The sequence below is a fragment of the Vulpes lagopus genome, chromosome 5, assembly GCF_018345385.1.
Source record: "Vulpes lagopus strain Blue_001 chromosome 5, ASM1834538v1, whole genome shotgun sequence".
Taxonomy (NCBI): domain Eukaryota; kingdom Metazoa; phylum Chordata; class Mammalia; order Carnivora; family Canidae; genus Vulpes; species Vulpes lagopus.
This window is the reverse complement of record NC_054828.1, coordinates 10,627,041-10,645,127: the sequence shown is the minus strand read 5'-3', so window position 1 is coordinate 10,645,127 and position 18,087 is coordinate 10,627,041. Positions and strand designations below refer to the sequence as shown.

The 18,087-nt window shown below is 48.3% G+C and overlaps 1 protein-coding gene across 3 annotated transcripts; it reads right to left on the bottom strand.

Annotated features, from left to right (window-relative positions):
• Positions 1 to 460: 460 nt before the first annotated feature.
• ANKRD54 (ankyrin repeat domain 54) lies at positions 461 to 11,601 on the bottom strand. 3 transcript variants are annotated; one of them, XM_041757233.1, is made up of 8 exons: positions 11,177 to 11,601; positions 9,575 to 9,622; positions 5,186 to 5,284; positions 2,994 to 3,065; positions 2,463 to 2,510; positions 2,263 to 2,387; positions 1,957 to 2,064; positions 461 to 1,593 (listed from the first exon to the last, which is right to left on the bottom strand). In XM_041757233.1, the coding sequence occupies exons 1-8, from the start codon at positions 11,496 to 11,498 to the stop codon at positions 1,519 to 1,521; spliced, it is 897 nt and encodes a 298-aa protein (XP_041613167.1). In that variant the 5' UTR covers positions 11,499 to 11,601; the 3' UTR covers positions 461 to 1,518. The 3 variants fall into 3 exon arrangements, with proteins under 3 accessions (XP_041613167.1, XP_041613169.1, XP_041613168.1); XM_041757235.1 differs by having other exon boundaries at positions 5,186 to 5,279; positions 11,177 to 11,315; XM_041757234.1 differs by lacking the exon at positions 5,186 to 5,284.
• Between the last annotated feature and the right edge of the window lie 6,486 nt (positions 11,602 to 18,087).

Sequence of the window (18,087 nt, the reverse complement as noted above, 5' to 3'; positions counted from 1 at the left end):
ACCCCCGTATCTCCGACCCACAGCGGCCCTTTTGTCTTCAGGGTCTGGGGAGCAGCTGGGCTCCATGGGTTCAGTTCCCATCTGATCAAGCTGGGCTTTGGGGGACAAGCTCCCCTTGCAAAGTAGCCAGGATTCCTGTGTACTCAGAGGGCAGTGGTGGGACTGGACAGCATCCAGGGAGGACTGGACAGTGACCTGGGGAGAGTCTGTGTGTACACTGTAGTCACCGCCTGGGAGAGGGCCAGGCCAGGCGGTGCTCTGTCCTCCGCTCCCCTCTTGTGGCCTGACCCCGGCCAGGACGGGCCCTGCCTTTGGTGTGTCCACTGCCCACAAGGAGGGAAGGAAGAGTCTGCCCCTGCAGGGGCAGTGGTGGGCTGCGTCCTTTACAGTGAGTTCTGCGCCTCCACGACTCCGTTAGTTTCCTGTCGCTGCTGCAACAAATGTCCACAGACTCAGCGGCTTAAAACAACACGTATTTATTCTCTTACAGTTCTGGCAGTCAGAATTCTAAGATCTGGGCTAAAGTCAAAGTGTCAGCAGGGCTGGTTCCCTCAGGAAGCTCTGAAGGGAGAATCCATTTGTTGCCTTTTCTAGCCTCTGTGGGCGCCCGCCTGCATTCCACAGCTCTGACCCCTTCCCACTATATCTCCTACTTCCTCTCTGACCTCCTGCCTTCCTCCCGTAAGGAAGGAATCCCCAGGATTACATGAAGCCCACGGGGTTATTCCAGGAGTCACCTTGTCCAAAAATCATTAATGTAATTACATCTGCAAAGTCCCCTTTACCCGATAGAGTAATGTTCCCAGGTTCATGGGATAAGAACATGGACATCGGGGGCGGGGGGGCACTATTCAGCCTACTAGTTAGGCTGCAGAATGAACCACTAGGTCCTCCAGGTGTTTTAGCTCCAGGGAGAGAAAGGCTTTCGGTTCCTTTCTGTTTTGGGTTCCGCAAGATCCTTCCTAACCTTGTATTTCTAAGGTCTAGGCCTCACCGACCCTCCTTTCCAACCAAGAGAAACTCACTGCAATGTCTCCTTGAACATCAGGTGACAAGTCTAAATCTAAGTGCTGGTGAGGGGTGCAAGGCCAGCCAAGAAGCCCCCGAGGATGCCTGCCCGAAGCCCATACCCTGCTGGCTGTAAAGAGCCCCTGGCCAGGAAGAGACACAGAGAAAGGTCTGGGGCCTGCCGAGGGTGCCAAGGAGGCCATAAGACAAGTAAGGCCTGCTAGGACAGTGCATGTTGGCCAGAGCTGAGATGTGGTTGTGGTGCTGTGGGAGCAGAGGAGGATGCTGGAGCTGTGGTTCCAGCCCATGGAGATGAGACAGGCTGTGGCTGGGAGTGGCTCTGAAGTCGGTGAGAGGGCATCTCTGCCCCGGCAGCATCTGGGGGCAAGGGCCTCACCAGAGAAGTGCGGGTCTGAAGTCCCAGGCATTGGGCTTTTTCTTTGTAATGAGAGAGCAGTGGGGGCAAGGGTGGGGCAGTGGCAGAGCAGGGAAGGCAGGGAGCCTCTCTTGCTACCTCTTCTCCATGTTCTGCATCTGCAAGCTGAGGGACGTGAAGCTGGCCAGGAGGTCGGTCACTTCATCCACCTGTAGGACCAAACCAAGGCTCTGTCACAGGTGCCACAACAGGCCCAGGGGTCTCGGCCCCCAGATCTCCACCCCAGTGCCAGAGACATGGAGGGTAGGGTTGTCTCTCCTCCCAGGGCACGTGGTGGCCTCACTGTGGGGACTACGCAACAGATAATCCTTGACTCCAGGTGGTCTCGGACGGCCCCACAGAGAAGGCCACAAGTAGCTTCAAAGGAAGTAGACAGAGGCTTTGAGGTCTACAGTGCGCTATAACCCCACGGCTGCGGCCTCTCTCCACTAGGAGTGACTGTGTCACAGCAGAGAGGCACTGGCCTGAGGCTCCTGCCAGGCCCTGGGCCTAGCCCTGCAGCTGCAGCTCACCTGCTCTTTGGTGCTTGTCATCTGGAGGCGGGTGCAGAGATCATCCAGCCGCTCCCGCTGCTCGTGCCGCCCCAGGCGCTCCAGGTATTCCCGCAGCATCTGGATGATCTGGAACAAGGGGCTGGGCTCAGCTGCTGGGGGTTCTAGCCAGGAGGCCCAGAGAGAGCTGGAGGTGGAGCAAGTGCCAAACGGGGTTGGCGGGAAGCAACCAGGAGCCCTAGTGCTGGAGGCAGGTGTGTCTGTGGCTAGGGCGGCACCTGCCCTGTGCTTGTTTGCAGCTGTGGGCTCAGCATGAGGGACACTCACCTGCTTCACCTCCAGCCGCACAGCCTCCAGGCACTGGGAGTGGCCTTCCTGCAGGATGTTCAGCTTCGACTTGGCCAGATGTAGGGGCGTGCGGCCAGCTCGGTCCAGGGCGTCCACACGGGCCCCTGAGGGGGCAGGTGGAGTAAGTACTGTGGAGGGTGAGGGCAGGAGAGGGGGGCGCAGGGGAAGGGAGCACATACCTCCTCGTAGCAGTGTAGTGATGACAGGGACGTGGTTGGTGCAGGCCGCTGAGGAAGAAGAATAGGGACTTGAGAGTCCAGGACACCAAGGCTTGGCCCTGTGTGCCTGCTGGGGGAGGGGAATGAGACTCCCAAGTGTGCCCGCTCTAGGTCACACTTCCAGAGATGGCATCACCAAGGCAGCCATGGGGCAGGTCCAATCCAACTCCCTCCCTGTACAGCTAGGGAGACTGAGGCTTGGAGACGGGGCCTGCCTCACTGTGAGCCACAGTGTGGGTCAGCCACAGGCAGGAACAAGCTCTGCTGAGGTGTTTAGGTTACTAAAACAGCTATGCTCAGGGCACGGCCACGTGATTGACCAAAGGAGAATTCCAGGGGACACAGACCAAGGGGAGTGAGGCCCCAGGGGGCTCGGGCTCTCCCTGGCTGATAGGAGATCCTGCTGGGAGCTTGCAGGACCCTAGGCTCGACATCCAAGGAGCCCGTCTGTGCTGCGGAGAAGGGTGTCCTGGCAGCTTCTCAGGCACTCACCCAGGTGCAGTGGCGTGTTCCCCAGCCCATCTCGCTGGTTGGGATCAGCGCCATGGTCCAGGAGTAGCTGCACTGGAAACAGGAAAACCCACGAAGAGTTGTTGGAGGACTCCAAAGGACTGGACCCAAGCCCTCACCCCTAACCTAACTAAAGAGGCTTCCTCAAATCAAAGTGTGGGACACTGAAAGCAGACACAGTTCTCTATATTGTTTTGTTCATTCATTTGTTCATTTATTCGTTCACTTACTCACTCACAGGGTTCACGTGCAGGAGTCCCAGGGACAGGGACCAAGGATTCTAGGAGAGCCTTCTGGCCTATGGTTGAAAAGGACTGGGATTTTAAGGGTTAAAGAAAGCTCTTTCAAAAAAAAGAAAGCTCTTTCAACAGTGGTGGCTGCTTGTAAAGGCTTTCAAGGAGGCTTCCTGCTCTTTCCATAGCCACGTGCCAAAGTGGGAATTAGGCCAAAAGCTGATGCTGAGCACCTTCCTCCCTGAGAGTCTCTGTGCCACCTCAAGGGTGGGCTGTGGTATTGCCAGGGCCCATCATTAGCAGACTAATGCATATGACGAGCCCAGGCTAAGGCCCACGCCATATACAGAAACTAATGTGAGAGGTATCATGGACCTAAATGTGAAAGCTCTAAGTCAGGCTCATAGAAGAAAATGAGACATCATCTTCATGACCTCGGGATAGGCAAAGATATCTTAAACAGGTCACAGAAATGTTAACCATAAAAAAGAAAAGATTGATACATTGGATTCATTGAAATTAAGAACTTACATTCATCAAAAGATACCACTCAGAGAACAAAAGATAAAATCAGAAAAGTTAAGTCATTTATATTTGACAAATGATTTGTATTCAGAATATACAAAGAATTTCTACACATCAATAAGAAAAAAAAAACAAAACAGGCAGGGATCCCTGGGTGGCGCAGCAGTTTGGCGCCTGCCTTTGGCCCAGGGCGCGATCCTGGAGACCCGGGATCGAGTCCCACGTCGGGCTCCCGGTGCATGGAGCCTGCTTCTCCCTCTGCCTGTGTCTCTGCCTCTCTCTCTATCTCTCTGTGACTATCATAAATAAATAAAAATTAAAAAAAAAATTAAAAAAAACAAAACAAAACAGGCAGCTTGATTTAAAACACAGACAAAAGACCTGAACACAAAAGAGGATACAAGAATGGCCAATATATACATGAGCATGTGCACAACATTACTGGCCACCAGAGAAATGCAAATCAGACCACAGTGAGACGCCACCACACCAGAATGGCTAAAATTAAAAAAAGAATACCAAGCATCAGCAAGGATGTGGAAAAACGTGGAACTCTTACACTGCTGTGGGAGTGTATATTGGGCCACATGGTGGGAAATCGTGTGGAACTACATACTAAAGCTAAGTGTACGTGTACCCTAGCAAGTCAGCAACCCCACTTCTGCATTTTAATCTAACACAGTTACAACGCTTATATCCACCAAGTCACATGTACAAGAATGTTCATAGCAGCTTTATCCATAACAGCCCAAACCTACAAGCAACACAGACATCCATCAACAGTAAAATGGATGAACTGTGGGACATCACCCGATGAAATACCAACCAGCAATAAGAAAGGGAAGGCTCCCGATACAACAACATTCAGGGATGAATCTCAAGGATGTAAGTTTGAGTGAAAGACAGTACAAAAGAGTACATACTCTATGCTTCCATTTATGTGAAATTCAAAACCAGGAAAACAAATCTATGGTGAACAAGGTCTACAAAGGGTTAAGGACTGGATGGGGCATCAGGTAGGCTGCTGGGATGCTGAAACTATTTCTTTTTCTTAAAGTAGGCCTTACACCCAACATGGGCTTGAACTCATGACCCTGAGATCAAATCACATGCTCTACCAACTGAGCCAGCCAGGTGCCCCTGGAAATATTCTTTAACTTGATCTGGATGGTGATAACACCAGTGCACACATACAGAAAGCTCACTGTTTATACATTATACCACATGCAAAAAAGGACTTTAAAAAGGGAGAGAAGGGATTGTCCTGCTGCTGCCCTTGGCACTAAGTAAATGTTGCCTAAATGTCTTGAAAGACTGGCCCCCCACCCTGGGTGTGCAGACAGCAGGTCTCCCCCTGCACCTCTGGACAGATGCTGCTTGGCCAGCCCAGCTCCCTCCCCCTTGACCAGGACTCACCGATCTGGTCATTGCCATTGCAGGAGGCAAAGTGCAGAGCTGTGCGGCCCTTGTCGTCAGCTGCACAGGGATCCGCGCCATCTTCCAGAAGCTGCTGCACTGACACCACCAAGACACAGGGAACAGGGGGACAGAGACAGTGTTAGCTAAGCGGCAGCCCCTGGACCTGAAAAGAAAGATGCTCGGGGTGCTTCTGGGCAAGCTTCCAGGTAAGGCATCCATGAGGCAGGAGAGACCGAGTCACGCCTGGGTGCTGGCCTCACAGGGGATGCCAAGACAAGGGACTTGTCCTCCTGAGGGCAGAACTGAGGACCACCAAATCTGGCTGCTCTGGCTCTGTGTCTAGGGATAGATCATAGAAGGATCTTGGCCCCCAGAGCCAGGAATTCTAGAATCACAGAAATCCCTGGCTGACTTTGGCCCTATATCCATTTGGATACACTCCCATTCTCGTTGGACACGGTGGCCTGAGCTGTCAGGCCTTTGCTCCTGGGAGGCAGCCCTTTAGTGGCCTGGGGCCATGCACACGAAGTCCCAGGCTAAGCTGAGTAAGGAAGAAAGGAGAATGTTGCACACAGCATGGGGCAGTGGAAAGAGCTGCGTTGGGGGCAGGAAAGCCTGAATTTGGGTCCCGATTCACCAGCAAATGGGAATAATCGCCCTGCCAATCTCCAGAGCTGCTATGATGGGAATAATGGATGTGAAATGTCTTCTTTGCAAAATGTGGAGCCATTATAAATTGTGAGGCATTATCTGCCACATGTGTATGTCCAACTGAAATGTAGAAATTGATGCCAAATATCATTTTGGAGCAACAACATTTTTGTCTTTGGCAGCAAACCTCTCAAGGACTCCAGACAAAGCCCAGAATCCCCTCCTCTTTCTTCTCAGGCTCAGGTACCAATCCGTCTCCTCAGTGCCCTGTTCACCCTGCTACTCTACTTTAATAAGCTGTGCCATTTTAAAGCATGGGAGCTGTATGCCGAGCAGCTACCTGGCACCAGGCACCTGTCTGCTATGCCCCTCGACGACCCAGCCAGGTATCGTGTTCATTTAGCAAACCAGGAGAAGAGTCCTGGTCTGTGGAGTGGTACACTCACCCAGCTACCAGGAGGCAAAGCTGTGATGTAAACCCAGGCTTCTCTGGCTTCTCCGGCTCCAGAACTTACAAGAAATACATAACTTTGGTTTCTCTGGAGGTTTTGTTTTAGAAATGCTATCACTTTAAATTTTTTCTCTCCAATTATATTGTAGATTTTTTGGTTTTATCTTACTTAATACCTAGGACCTGGGTGGCTCACCGGTTTGGCGCCTGCCTTCAGCCCAGGGTGTGATCCTGGAGTCCCAGGATCGAGTCCCACGTCAGGCTCCCTGCGAGGAGCCTGCTTCTCCCTCTGCCTGTGTCTCTGCCTCTCTCTCTCTCTCTCTCTCTCTCTCTGTCTCTCATGAATAAATAAATAAAATCTTAAAAAAAATAATACCTAGGACCATGATCGAATTTGTTCAGCTCCATGAACATTATTGACTAATTGAAGAAATGAATGAAGGTGGTAGGAAAAGGTTTATGAGAGTCGAAGAGAAAGAAGAGCTTCCAGCCAGCTCAGGACATTCATCAAAAGACAACCAGTACCAAAGAGATAAGATAAAACTAAGAGTCAGTTCTCTTTTATGATGTGTACAGTTACAGTCTTATTGGAAAGCACTAGAAGCAGCATCTGGCAGAAGTCATCGAAATATGCATATCTTTTGATGTGATAACCCCATACACCTGGTTAATTATTTTAACAATGAAAAACTTGGGCACGGTGGGTGAAGCAGGTTAAGTGGGTTAAGCGTCTGACTCTTGATTTCGGCTCAGGTCATGATCTCAGGTCCCTGAGATGGAGTCTTGTATTGGGCTCTGTGCTGAGCACGCAACCTGCTTAAGATTCTCTCTCTCTCCCTCTTCTTCTGTCCCTCCCCCACCCCAAAAAGAAAAATCATTCTGCAAATATATGACTAACTCTCACTTTGTTCCTCTGAAGACAGTGGGCATCCATTACAAATTGTGATTATAACTGGAGAATGGAATTATGAGGTGATTTCTGCTTTTTACCTTATAAGCTTCAAAAAGTCATATAGTCATGTATTTATTCTGTAAGTAAGAAAAAAAGATGTTTCCATTTTGAAAAAAAACGAATGGTTACAAAGACTATGAAAAGTTATATGGGCTACAAAATTGTGTATCCGGCACAGTTTGCAAGCCCATAAAGAAAATTTCTCTGTATAGGAAAAAGGATAAGGATAGTCACCAATATATATATACAGAGATTAGTTCCTTTGCTGATTATGGATGTTTTTCTTGCATATTTCTCTCATCTTCCAAACATTTTAAGTGTGTATGATTTTCATATATATGAAAATATATTATGATTTAACAATAGCAAAACATCAGTTTTATGTCCACTATAATTGCTGAACACACCAAAACCCCAACAAATGTGTAACAAAGGAAAAGGAAATGCAAACCATAACAGAAAAGGAGTAAAGAAGCTAACCCTACAGCCAAGGTCACCATCAGCAAAAGCCTGATCAATGTGACAGCCATTTAGATATGAATGTGGGTGTGTCAGAGACTCTGACTGGAACATTACAGTATTTCTATCAAAACACTGAAACCACCATGTGAGTACTTGATTCAAGATGAATTAGGCTTACTGTGCAAGGGAAGTATAATTCAAACAATCTCTGGCCACACACAAGAGGTATTAAAAAGAGAACACTTATCATTTTTCCTTGAAAAAAAAAAAGCTATCTAGGTTGCTGCTCAAATATTCGAAAATGTTAAAGTTCATGGAAAAAAGACCAAAGTGAAAAAAGTTAGCCCTCCAGCTGCCAGGCCTGCTCACCATGCTACACCAGGGGTAAGGGAACCATCTCGAGGCCCACAGTTTAACACCCAGCCCCCTGAGGTAAAAGACTTCCTGTCTGTGCTGGCTGTAAATGGGCTCTCTGATCCCATGGCCCTCAAGCGATGCTCACAACTTCTCTGTTGACCACAGCACAGCACTACCAAAACAGAATGATGGCCACATGATGCAGGTAGGATCACAGCCCCCAAGATGTCCATGCCCTAATCCTCAGTTTATTGAATAGGTTACCTTATGCAGCAAAGAAGACTTTGCAGATATGAATAAGGTTAGGCACCTGAACTAGGAAGATTATTCTGGATTATTCAGGATAATCACACTAATCGCATAAGCACTTAAATCAGAGTCCCTTTCCCTGCTGTGTGAGCCAGAGAGACAGCGGTGTGGGGACTCAGTCCACTGTTGCTGACTCTGAAGATGGAGGGAGAAGACTATGAGCCAAGGAATGTGGGTGACCCCTAGAAACTAGAGAAGGCAGGGAAACAAGAGTCTCCCCTAGAGCTTCCAGAAAGAAATGCAGCCTGGCTGACACCTGACGTTCAGCGTGGTGAGACCTGTGTTGGATTTCTGACCTCCAAAATTATGTGCTAAGAAATCTGCTATTAAAAAAATAATACAAATTTTTCAAAAAGAAATTTGGGTTGTTTTAAACCAGCATGTTTGTGGTAATTTGTTGCAGCAGACATAGAAAACTAATATATGGATATGATGAGAAGCTTTCCCCTAGGACTTGTCCTTGTACCTCTGATGCTGCTACTCCCGTCAGCCAATGGACGCTGGAGAGCAACAACCACGCACACAAAAAAAACCAGGGTGGTGTCCTGCTAGGAGCCCCTCTCATTCCATTTGGGTGTTCCGTCAACTAAACAAGTTTGAGAACCATTGACCCAACTACTGCAAAGCCTCAGTGAGCAGTTGAAGGTGGTGGTTCTGTTCAGGTGGTGGCTCTTCTGGCAGTTAAAGTTGACTGTTCGTTCCCGTTAACCAAAACTTCTAAAAAGCTCCTACCCTGCTGCTCAGTGCCAGAGATACAAAAGCAGACATGGTCCCCACATCAGGGAGCCCACAGACTGAAAAACACTATGACATCAGGAAGTTCAGAGTGACAGGGAAGCATGGAAAGAGTGAGCCTCTGAGCAAGACGAATGGGTTTAGCGCCTGCCTTTGGCTCAGAGCCTGATCCCAGGATCAGGGATCAAGTCCCCCATCGGGCTCCCTGCAAGGAGCCTGCTTCTCCCTCTGCCTATGTCTCTGCCTCTCTCTCTGTGTCTCTCATGAATAAATAAATAAATCTTAAAAAAAAAAAATAAGCCAGACTTATCTCTTGTAAGATGAATACAGTTACATGATATATATAGTGAGCCTAGTCCAGGGTATGAGCTGGCATACTGAATTCAAGCACTGTCTTCCCAGGAATTGGTTGCCTGGATTTTTCTTTCCCTAACCAGCCAGTGGGGCCAGACCTGCTTTGCACACTCACCTGTTTCCACGTCATTGGCATTGGCTGAGTCCCTCAGCCTCTTCAGAGCTGTGAAGAGAGCAAGAGAGCTCCAGTTAAAAACAAAATAAAACAGGGGTACCTGGGTGGCTCAGTGGTTGAGTGTCTTCCTTCAGCTCAGGACGTGATCCCCAGGTCCTGGGATGGAGTCCCATATGGAGCTCCCCGCAGGGAGCCTGCTTCTCCCTCTGCCTGTGTCCCTGCCTCTCTCTCTGTGTGTCTCTCATCAATAAATAAAATCTAAAAAAATAAATAAAAGTCATGATGAAGCAGAGAGTGGATGGCTTCCTAGTTGATCCACCATTCACCCACAAGAACATCTAAAGGGAAGGAAAGGCACCAGGATACAAGAGACACTACCCTGGGAACAAGAAAACCTTGAAATGTATCACAGCTACACAGTGCAAAAAGCCACTTTCTGTAGCAAATCCTTCAGGGTCTTTGGAGTCAGATCTTGGCTCTGGCACTTATAGTAGCTGGGTGACCTTGAGCAAGTTAGTTAAACCTCCTGGGCCTCAGGTTTATCATCTGGGGGAAAAAAAAAAAGGTTGAGCCCTATCCTGACAGCTCCAAGTTGTTGCAATTATATTCTCCAAAAGAGGCCATTCCCAAATAACTGACTTAAATTTGGTAATTCCAAAGCAGAAACGCTTTTCTCCTATAAGGACGCTACCTCTGTATTAGAGAACAATGCCTTTGTCATCGGAGGGATGGTCAAAATTGCAAGCAGATACATTTAATGATTCCTTACTTCTGTATAGCCCTTTATGCTTTACATAGCACGTTCAAATTTTCATTTAATCTTAACAGCATGACTTAGATAAGGGTGGAATCACAGATAGTCCTAGAAGGGGCACTAACGTTTCCATTCTTAAATCTTTCAAGGCATTGGTTTCCACGTCATCCCCAAATGTAAGAGACAATAGAGCCCACACAGAGCAGGAGTTTGACCTGGCCGATGTGGGTTGATGCCAGCACAGCCGCTTTCTAGCTACGGGGGTTGGAGCAAGGCAAACTCTCCGAGCCTGTTTCCTCTTCCACATAATGGGAACAGTATCTGGATCTCACTGAGTTACTGTGAGGACTGGAAATGAACACACGCCGGCCCAACAGTGTTCGGCACACCACCAAAGCAGGATACCCTGTACTGATTCACCCCGACTTAACTCCGGCAACATCCCCGTAAAGCAAGCATTGTAGTCGTTTACACACGGAAAAACTAAGGCTGGAAGTTTCTATAGTTTGCCTAAGGCTTCGACGTAGAGGGGTCCAATGCCAGTCCGTGCACTTAAAGGAGCTGCCAGAGCTTGGCCACAGGCTCCGGCCTCCCCTCTTTCATGCTAAAAGCGTTCGCCCGAACCCCCCACCCCTTCTTTTTTTTAATCTACTAAGAAACGCCTGGAGTCCTGAAAAGTTTCTGTTCAGGAATCCCCGAGCGCTTAAAGGCCGTCCCCTCCAGGTTCGCGGTCCTCGGGGCTCGCGGTCGGCGCGGGCCCGGAGCTCAGCCGTCCGCGGACCCGGTCGCGAGCGGCCGCGGCAGTCGGGGCCCCCGGGGTCCCGCCGCGGTCCCGCCGCGCTGCTCACCGTGCACCTCCTTGCCCGTGGGCCCGAGCCGCCGGTGGGGCCTGGCGCGCCTCAGCCGCCCGGCGGGGATCTTACGGCGCAGCTCGTCGCGGGGCTCCGCGTCCTGCTGCCACAGGACGTGGAGGTAGCGCAGCGGGGACTGCGCCCCTCCGGACGCCCGGCCCGAGAGGCCCGCGCCGCCGCCCAGCGCCGACCCGAAGTCTGCGAAGGAGAAGAGGCCCTCGCGGCCCGTCAGCGGCTCCGGCGCCACGGCGCACTCGCCGTCCGAGCTCGAGCGGCCCGAGCGCGGCTCGTCGTCCGCGCCCCCGGCGGCGGCTGCCATGGCAACGGCTCTGCGCGGGCCTGGCCGCCGAAGCCTCGTTCCGGGCCGACCAACCGACCCGCTTCCTCCGCCCTAAGCCTCGCTGTCAGCGGGCGAGCGGGCGGGCCGGGCCCGCAACCACGGCAACCGGGAGGGGGCGGGCTCCCGCCGCCCACAGCCAATCGGGCGTGGTTCGGGCGCGAGAATTGGTTTCCGGCGGCGTAATTGACGGACAGAACAACCAATCGCAAATATTAACCGCCCACGCCCTCACCGTACGTCGCCACCGGAGCCAATAAAACAGCTGAGTTTAGGACACTTTCTCTCTCTGTCTGGTCTCTCTTTTTTTTTTTTTTAGCTCTCACCAACTTCCCGAAAGATAACGGGCAGATGCTTTAACCAATCACCTCAGGGGAGCTGCAGCCAATCACTGAGGAAAGCGAAGAAGCCGCCCTCCAGGGATAAACACGGCAACTTTTTAAATCGCGAACGGAAGAGGGAGGTCTTCCCGCTGCAAGTGCGTAGTGTAGGAAAGTAAGGATGTGTCAACGTTTGCGGCTCTTCCGCCAAGGGGAGAGTAATAGCTTCTGAAGCGGAAAGATCCCTTTGGTGAGGGTTCCCGTCACTGACTTACGAAGAATTTTAATTCAACGTGACTGCCCCACAGCGACGCCGCAGTCGGCGAGCCGGTCACCGAGCCAGGAACCGCGTGTCCAGGGCGCAGGCTCAGCCCCGCCGCCCGCGGTGATGCGCACAGCCCACGGGACACGCAGGGGCTCGGCGCGGCGGACCGGCCCCGCGACCCCTCTCACCACCCGGCCGCCCAGCAGGACGTCCGTACGCTGGACGAGGAGCGGAAGGAGCGGAAGCCGGACACCAGGGACTCGCCTGTGGATGCCGCGCGCCCCGGACCAGGGCCTGTGTCCAGGCGAAAGTTCTTCCTTCTCCCTCAACCCACTAAAAATGTCATCTTTCCCCTGACAGTTGAAAAACACCTTCAGAATTTGCGGTGCTCTCGGAACACCACCGTGAGGTTTCTCGTGATACTGTATGGAGAAAAACGCTGTTTTATTTGATCTCTGCCCCATAACCGGTAGTACGTGTATGCCTACTCCCCTTGTGGTTACAAGGAAACCGAGGAAAGAAATGAACACCGAACACGCATCGCTTACCAACTGCTTGATGTATTTTATATGATTTCTCTCTCCCTCACAAGAACCTTAGCAGGTAGATGTTATTATATCCGCTTTGCTCATCAGGAAATTGAGGTCTGGAGATGTTATATGAACCCATGTACAGGATTAGAAAGAACTGGGATTTGAGCCCCTCAAAGTCCTCTCTTTCCACCATACTGTTTTCTTTAATGAAGAGCCTGCTGGGAACCTAGTTCCAGAAAGTTTAAGGGACATCTGGGTGTTTATACCTTACTCCTGCTGAATGTATCTGGAAATAACTTTATTATTCATTCCATGTAATAACCTCTAAAGTTGTCTTCATCCCTCCAGCCTCTCTTTGTAGAATTCAAGGTGCATATGCTGGCTAAGGTACAATTCTTTTTGTGTCTGTAGGATCTGCCTACCCAGGTTAAAGTGCAAACCCGTTATTCTAGCAGTCAGCTGTTGTCTTCCGCCTACTAGTGGGTCCAGTCTTCGAGCAATCTGGTCAACTAAATATGTGTACATGTCACAATCTTTTCATTTGAACAGACTCTCTAAACATTTGGAGTTAATTGTTACTTCCCATTTTAAAAATCAACTTTGTTGGCGTATTAATTATATAGCCCAACCTTCCAGTGTGTTTCAGGAACCACTTGTTATTTTGGATTAGAAGAATGGGATGTGTGTTGAATGTGAATCGAGTTATGCTAAAGGCTTTAGACTGGAACTTGAGCTGTATTCCCCCATAATGCCTGGCTCAGCAATGGGCACCACCACATTCTGCATTGTAACTATTTGACTGACTGACCCATTGACTGCCTGAATGAGAAAGGATAGTATACCCCAGGGGTTAAAACCATCAACTTTGGAGGCTTAAGAATGTGGGGCTATGGCTTCAAGCAATGACTTTACCTTTCTGAGCCTCAGTGGAGGTATTAGTAGGACCTATATCATGTGGTTATCATAAGACTAAATGATATGATGTGAGTAAAGCACAGAGCTTGGCCCAGAGTTAGTGCTCAAAAAATGGTAACTATTGCCATTATTATAATAAATAAGGGTAGGATGCAAGCTATGGCCCATGCAGATCCTATGCAACACTAGGCCCAACACACTGGCTTGAACTTGACCTATGACCTATGAACTTGACCTTAAACTTGACAATCATTCATACTAGTCATTTTTATTCAGCTAATCAGCAAATAAAATATGGAGTACTTGGTGGGAGACAAAGAAAATGCCTATAATGCTTGCCTTGTGGGAAAAGCTTCCACCTGGGAATCCAGGACTTGGGCTCTAAGTCCCGTCTGGACCAAACTTACCTCCTGATTTGGAGTTAAGTGTTTCCTTTCTTTAGGCCTCAGTCTTGTCTTCCTGTAGGAAGGTATTATTCTAGGTCAGATATTGACACTGGCTCAGTTCCAGATTCAGTAGGACTTTCCTTTCATTTTTCTCTCATTATGTTGGCCCTCACAGTATTTTAGAGCAATATGAACTGAATGCCAACATTTAAAAATGGAGAACTTTTATGGACATTTAAAAAAATCTCCAGATTCTTTTTCTTTTTCTTTTTTTAAGATTTTATTTATTTATTCGTGAGAGACACACAGAGAGGCAGAGACACAGGCAGAGAGAGAAGCAGGCTCCATGCAGGGAGCCTGACATGGGACTCGATCCCAGATCTCCAAGATCATGCCCTGGGCCACTGGGGCTGCCCAAATCTTCAGATTCTTTTAAAAACAGGAGATATGACAACACAGGACCAGCCCTCCCACATGGCACATGGGTGCCTGCAGACAACTCTCCCCTTTAGATGGGATGTGGTATTGTGGTTTGCCACAGTCCCCACCACTCCCTCCTGAGCCCTATAGGCAGTTGCCATTTATTGCCATACTTGTGCTGTTGTTTTTCTTAGGCAGAGCTAATAGGAAATTAATATATTTCTTGTCTTCATTAAATGTGGAATAACAGCAACGAATGTGGAGGGAAATGATCTAGTATCTGAAAATATGTCATATGGTGATTGCATGCCTTTTTATTATTTTTTTAAATTTTATTTATTTATGATAGTCACAGAGAGAGAGAGAGAGAGGCAGAGACATAGGCAGAGGGAGAAGCATGTATGCCTTTTTAATAGCATGCTAGAGAATTGCTTGTAAACCCACATAAGAGCCATCTGACTCTCTAGGGAAATCTAACTTTGACAGCAATTGATTAGCATCCAGTGACGTTTTCCAACTCTGTAAAGTTAGAAGTTAGCTTGTAGGAAACTTATAAGATGCAATAATTTTTGCACGTCTAATGAAAATAATCCCAAAGATTATAGTTTTATTATCCCATAGGGCATGAAGTATGATCAGCAATTATAATTCAGTATTCCTTTTATATACATATTTTTAAGATGTTATTTATTTATTCATGAGAGACACACAGAGGCAGACACATAGGCAGAGGGAGAAGCAGGCTCCCCCTAGGGAGCCGGATGTGGGACTCAATCCCAGGACCCCGGGATGACTACCTGAGCCAAAGGCACTCAACCACTAAGCCACCCAAGTGTATTCTTTAACTCTTCAAATTCTTTCCAAACCAGCTCTGTCATATTGTTGGTTCCTTCATTAGCAAATAAATAACCTTCCTCTTTATTGTATGAGAATTGTATCTTTAATTTCTTAAGGGTATTAATCTTTTGTCATTGTGTAAGTTCCAAAATTGTTTTGGTTATTTGTTATTAATGTTAATTATAATTTAAAAATCACATTTATTGAGATATGAATTACCTATAGTAAAATTCCCACATTTGAAGTGCACAAGGTTGATGATTTTTGACAAATGTATATACTTAGGTTAACAACCACCCCAGTCAAGATAGAGAACATGCAATGTTATATATATATATATATTTTTTTTTTTTTAAACAATTAGTTGCTCTTTTAGGCTAGAAAGGGCCCTGTGTTTTCAGAAAAGAAAATAATTATTGAGGTACCTGGGTGGCTCAGTTTGTTAAAGGTCTGACTCTTGATTTCAGTTCATGTTGTGATCTCAGGGTCCTGGGATCAAGCCCCATGTCAGAGTCCGCTTGGGGATTCTCTCTCCCTCTGCCCCTCCCTCTCACTCATGCTCTTTCTCTCTGAAATAAATAAATAAATAAATAAATCTTTTTAAAAAGTGATTATTTAGGGCAGCCCGGGTGGCTCAGCAGTTTAGCGCCGCCTTCAGCCCAGGGTGTGATCCTTGAGACCAGGAATCGAGTCCCATGTCTGGCTCCCTGCATGGAGCCTCCTTCTCCCACTGTCTGTGTCTGTGCGTCTCTGTGTGTGTTTGTGTGTGTGTCTCATGAATAAATAAATAAAATCTTTTTAAAAAAAAGTGATTATTTATTTGTGGTATTAAAATAGAGACAGCGGGCAGCCCCGGTGGCGCAGCGGTTTAACGCCGCCTGCAGCCCAGGGCGTGGTCCTGGAGACCCGGGATTGAGTCCCACATCAGGCACCCTGCATGGAGCCTGCTTCTCCCTCTGCCTGTGTCTCTGCCTCTCTCTCTAGCTGTGTCTCTGTGAATTAAAAAATATTAAAAAAAAAAACAATAAAATAGAGACAGCAGGCCCCAAAGGGAGTCACTTGTGCTAAGCCCCACAGCTGTAACCCACGACTTAATACCTAACCTAATTGCAGCTTCAAACCCACCCGGTCTACCTCTCTCACCACCTGGAATGTAGCCTTTAACCGGTCACCATGGAGTTACATGGGCAGCACTAGTGAGATAATTTGCCAGATAGAGCCTTTCCATTCGTCTTAGGAAGCAGATCTTGCCTGCAAGTGTACATTCTTTGCAAATACTTTCCTTTTTCTGCCCCCTTTCTGCCTTTTATTTTTTAAACAGATTTTAAAAAAAGATTTGAGAGAATGTGCAAACGCACAATTGGGGGAAGGGCAGAGGGAGAGAGAGAATCCTCAAGCAAAATCCCCAGTGGGGAGCCAATGCAGGGCTCAATCCCAGGACCCCAAGATAATGACCTGAACCGAAATCAAGAGTCAGATGCTTAACCATCTGAACCACCCAAGCATCACCTCCCCCTCCATCCTTTCTGCCTTTTAAAACCTTTCCTTGGGCAGCCCGGGTGGCTCAGTGGTCAGTGCCACTTTCAGTCCAGGGCCTAATCCTGGACACCTGGGATCGAGTCCTGAGTCGGGCTCCCTGCGTGGAGCCTGCTTCTCCCTCTGCCTGTGTCTCTGCCTCTCTGTCTCTCATGAATAAATAAAATCTTTAAAAAATATAAAAATAAAACCTTTCCTTGCCTACAGCTCAGTGGAGCTCTTGTTTTAAGATTTTATTTATTTATTCATGAGAGACACAGAGAGAGGCAGAGACAGGCAGAAGCAGGCTCCCCACAAGGAGCCTGATGCGGGGCTTGATACCAGACCCCAGGATCATGCCCTGAGCCAATGGCAGACACTCAACTGCTGAGCCACCCAGGTGAGTGGAGCTCTTTTCTATTGCTAGATGGGCTACTGCTCCATACATGAATTGTTGAATAAAGCCAATTTGATCCTTAAATTTACTTAGTTCAACTTGTGTGTTGTGAACAGTGGGCAAGAACAATAGTCTTGATGTCCATGGTGAAAGAGAAGATAGAATTTAGCAGGTCAGGAAACAGCCTGCTACTTCACTGTTGTTTTTTTATTTTTTATTTTTTTTTAGATTTATTTATATATTTGAGAGAGAGGGAGAGAGAATACAGAAGTAGAGGGAGAAGCAGACTTCCGACTGAGCAGGGAGCCCAATGCGGGACTTGATCCCAGGACCTTGGGATCGTGACCCGAGCTGAAGGCAGGCGCCCGTTCTTTGTTTTTGTCTAGTTGACTCCTTGTACCAGATGATCCCTTAAGAAGCCTCTATTTCTGACTTATAGAGACTGAGCTCCCGCTCTCCCAAGGCCCACCTCCCACCGCAGTAAATGGGGAGTAGCAGGGGTTTGTGAGACCATGCTCAAGAGACTCAAATAAGCAGGACAGTAAGTGAGCTATGGAGAGACGCAGGGTTCTTGGGAAGTGGAGCTTGGAATGAACCCAGCTGAAGAGACCAGGCAGATGGTAAAATATAAGTAATGGCTTTTCTGAGTCAGAATTTCCTGCCTCAGATCCCAGGCAAAAGAAGATCAAGAGAAGTAGGAAGGCTTTTCAGCTGCTGAATCCTCTTGATGGCTCCCCCAGCTAGAATTATCCCAGGGGCTTTGGTCTGTCCAGTTTCTTTGCCTTTGAGGTACTGCTTTTCCATTAACAAGGGAGCCTTTCAAAATCAAACACCATGTGATCAGACATTTCAAAGTCTGTAATGGGGTTCTGGTTGCTTTCAGGTCAGGTTGCAATTCTTTATTCCTTTATTTTTTCAAAGTTGCATTTCTCTCTTTTTTAAGAGATTTTATTTATTCATGAGAGACACGGAGAGAGAGAGGC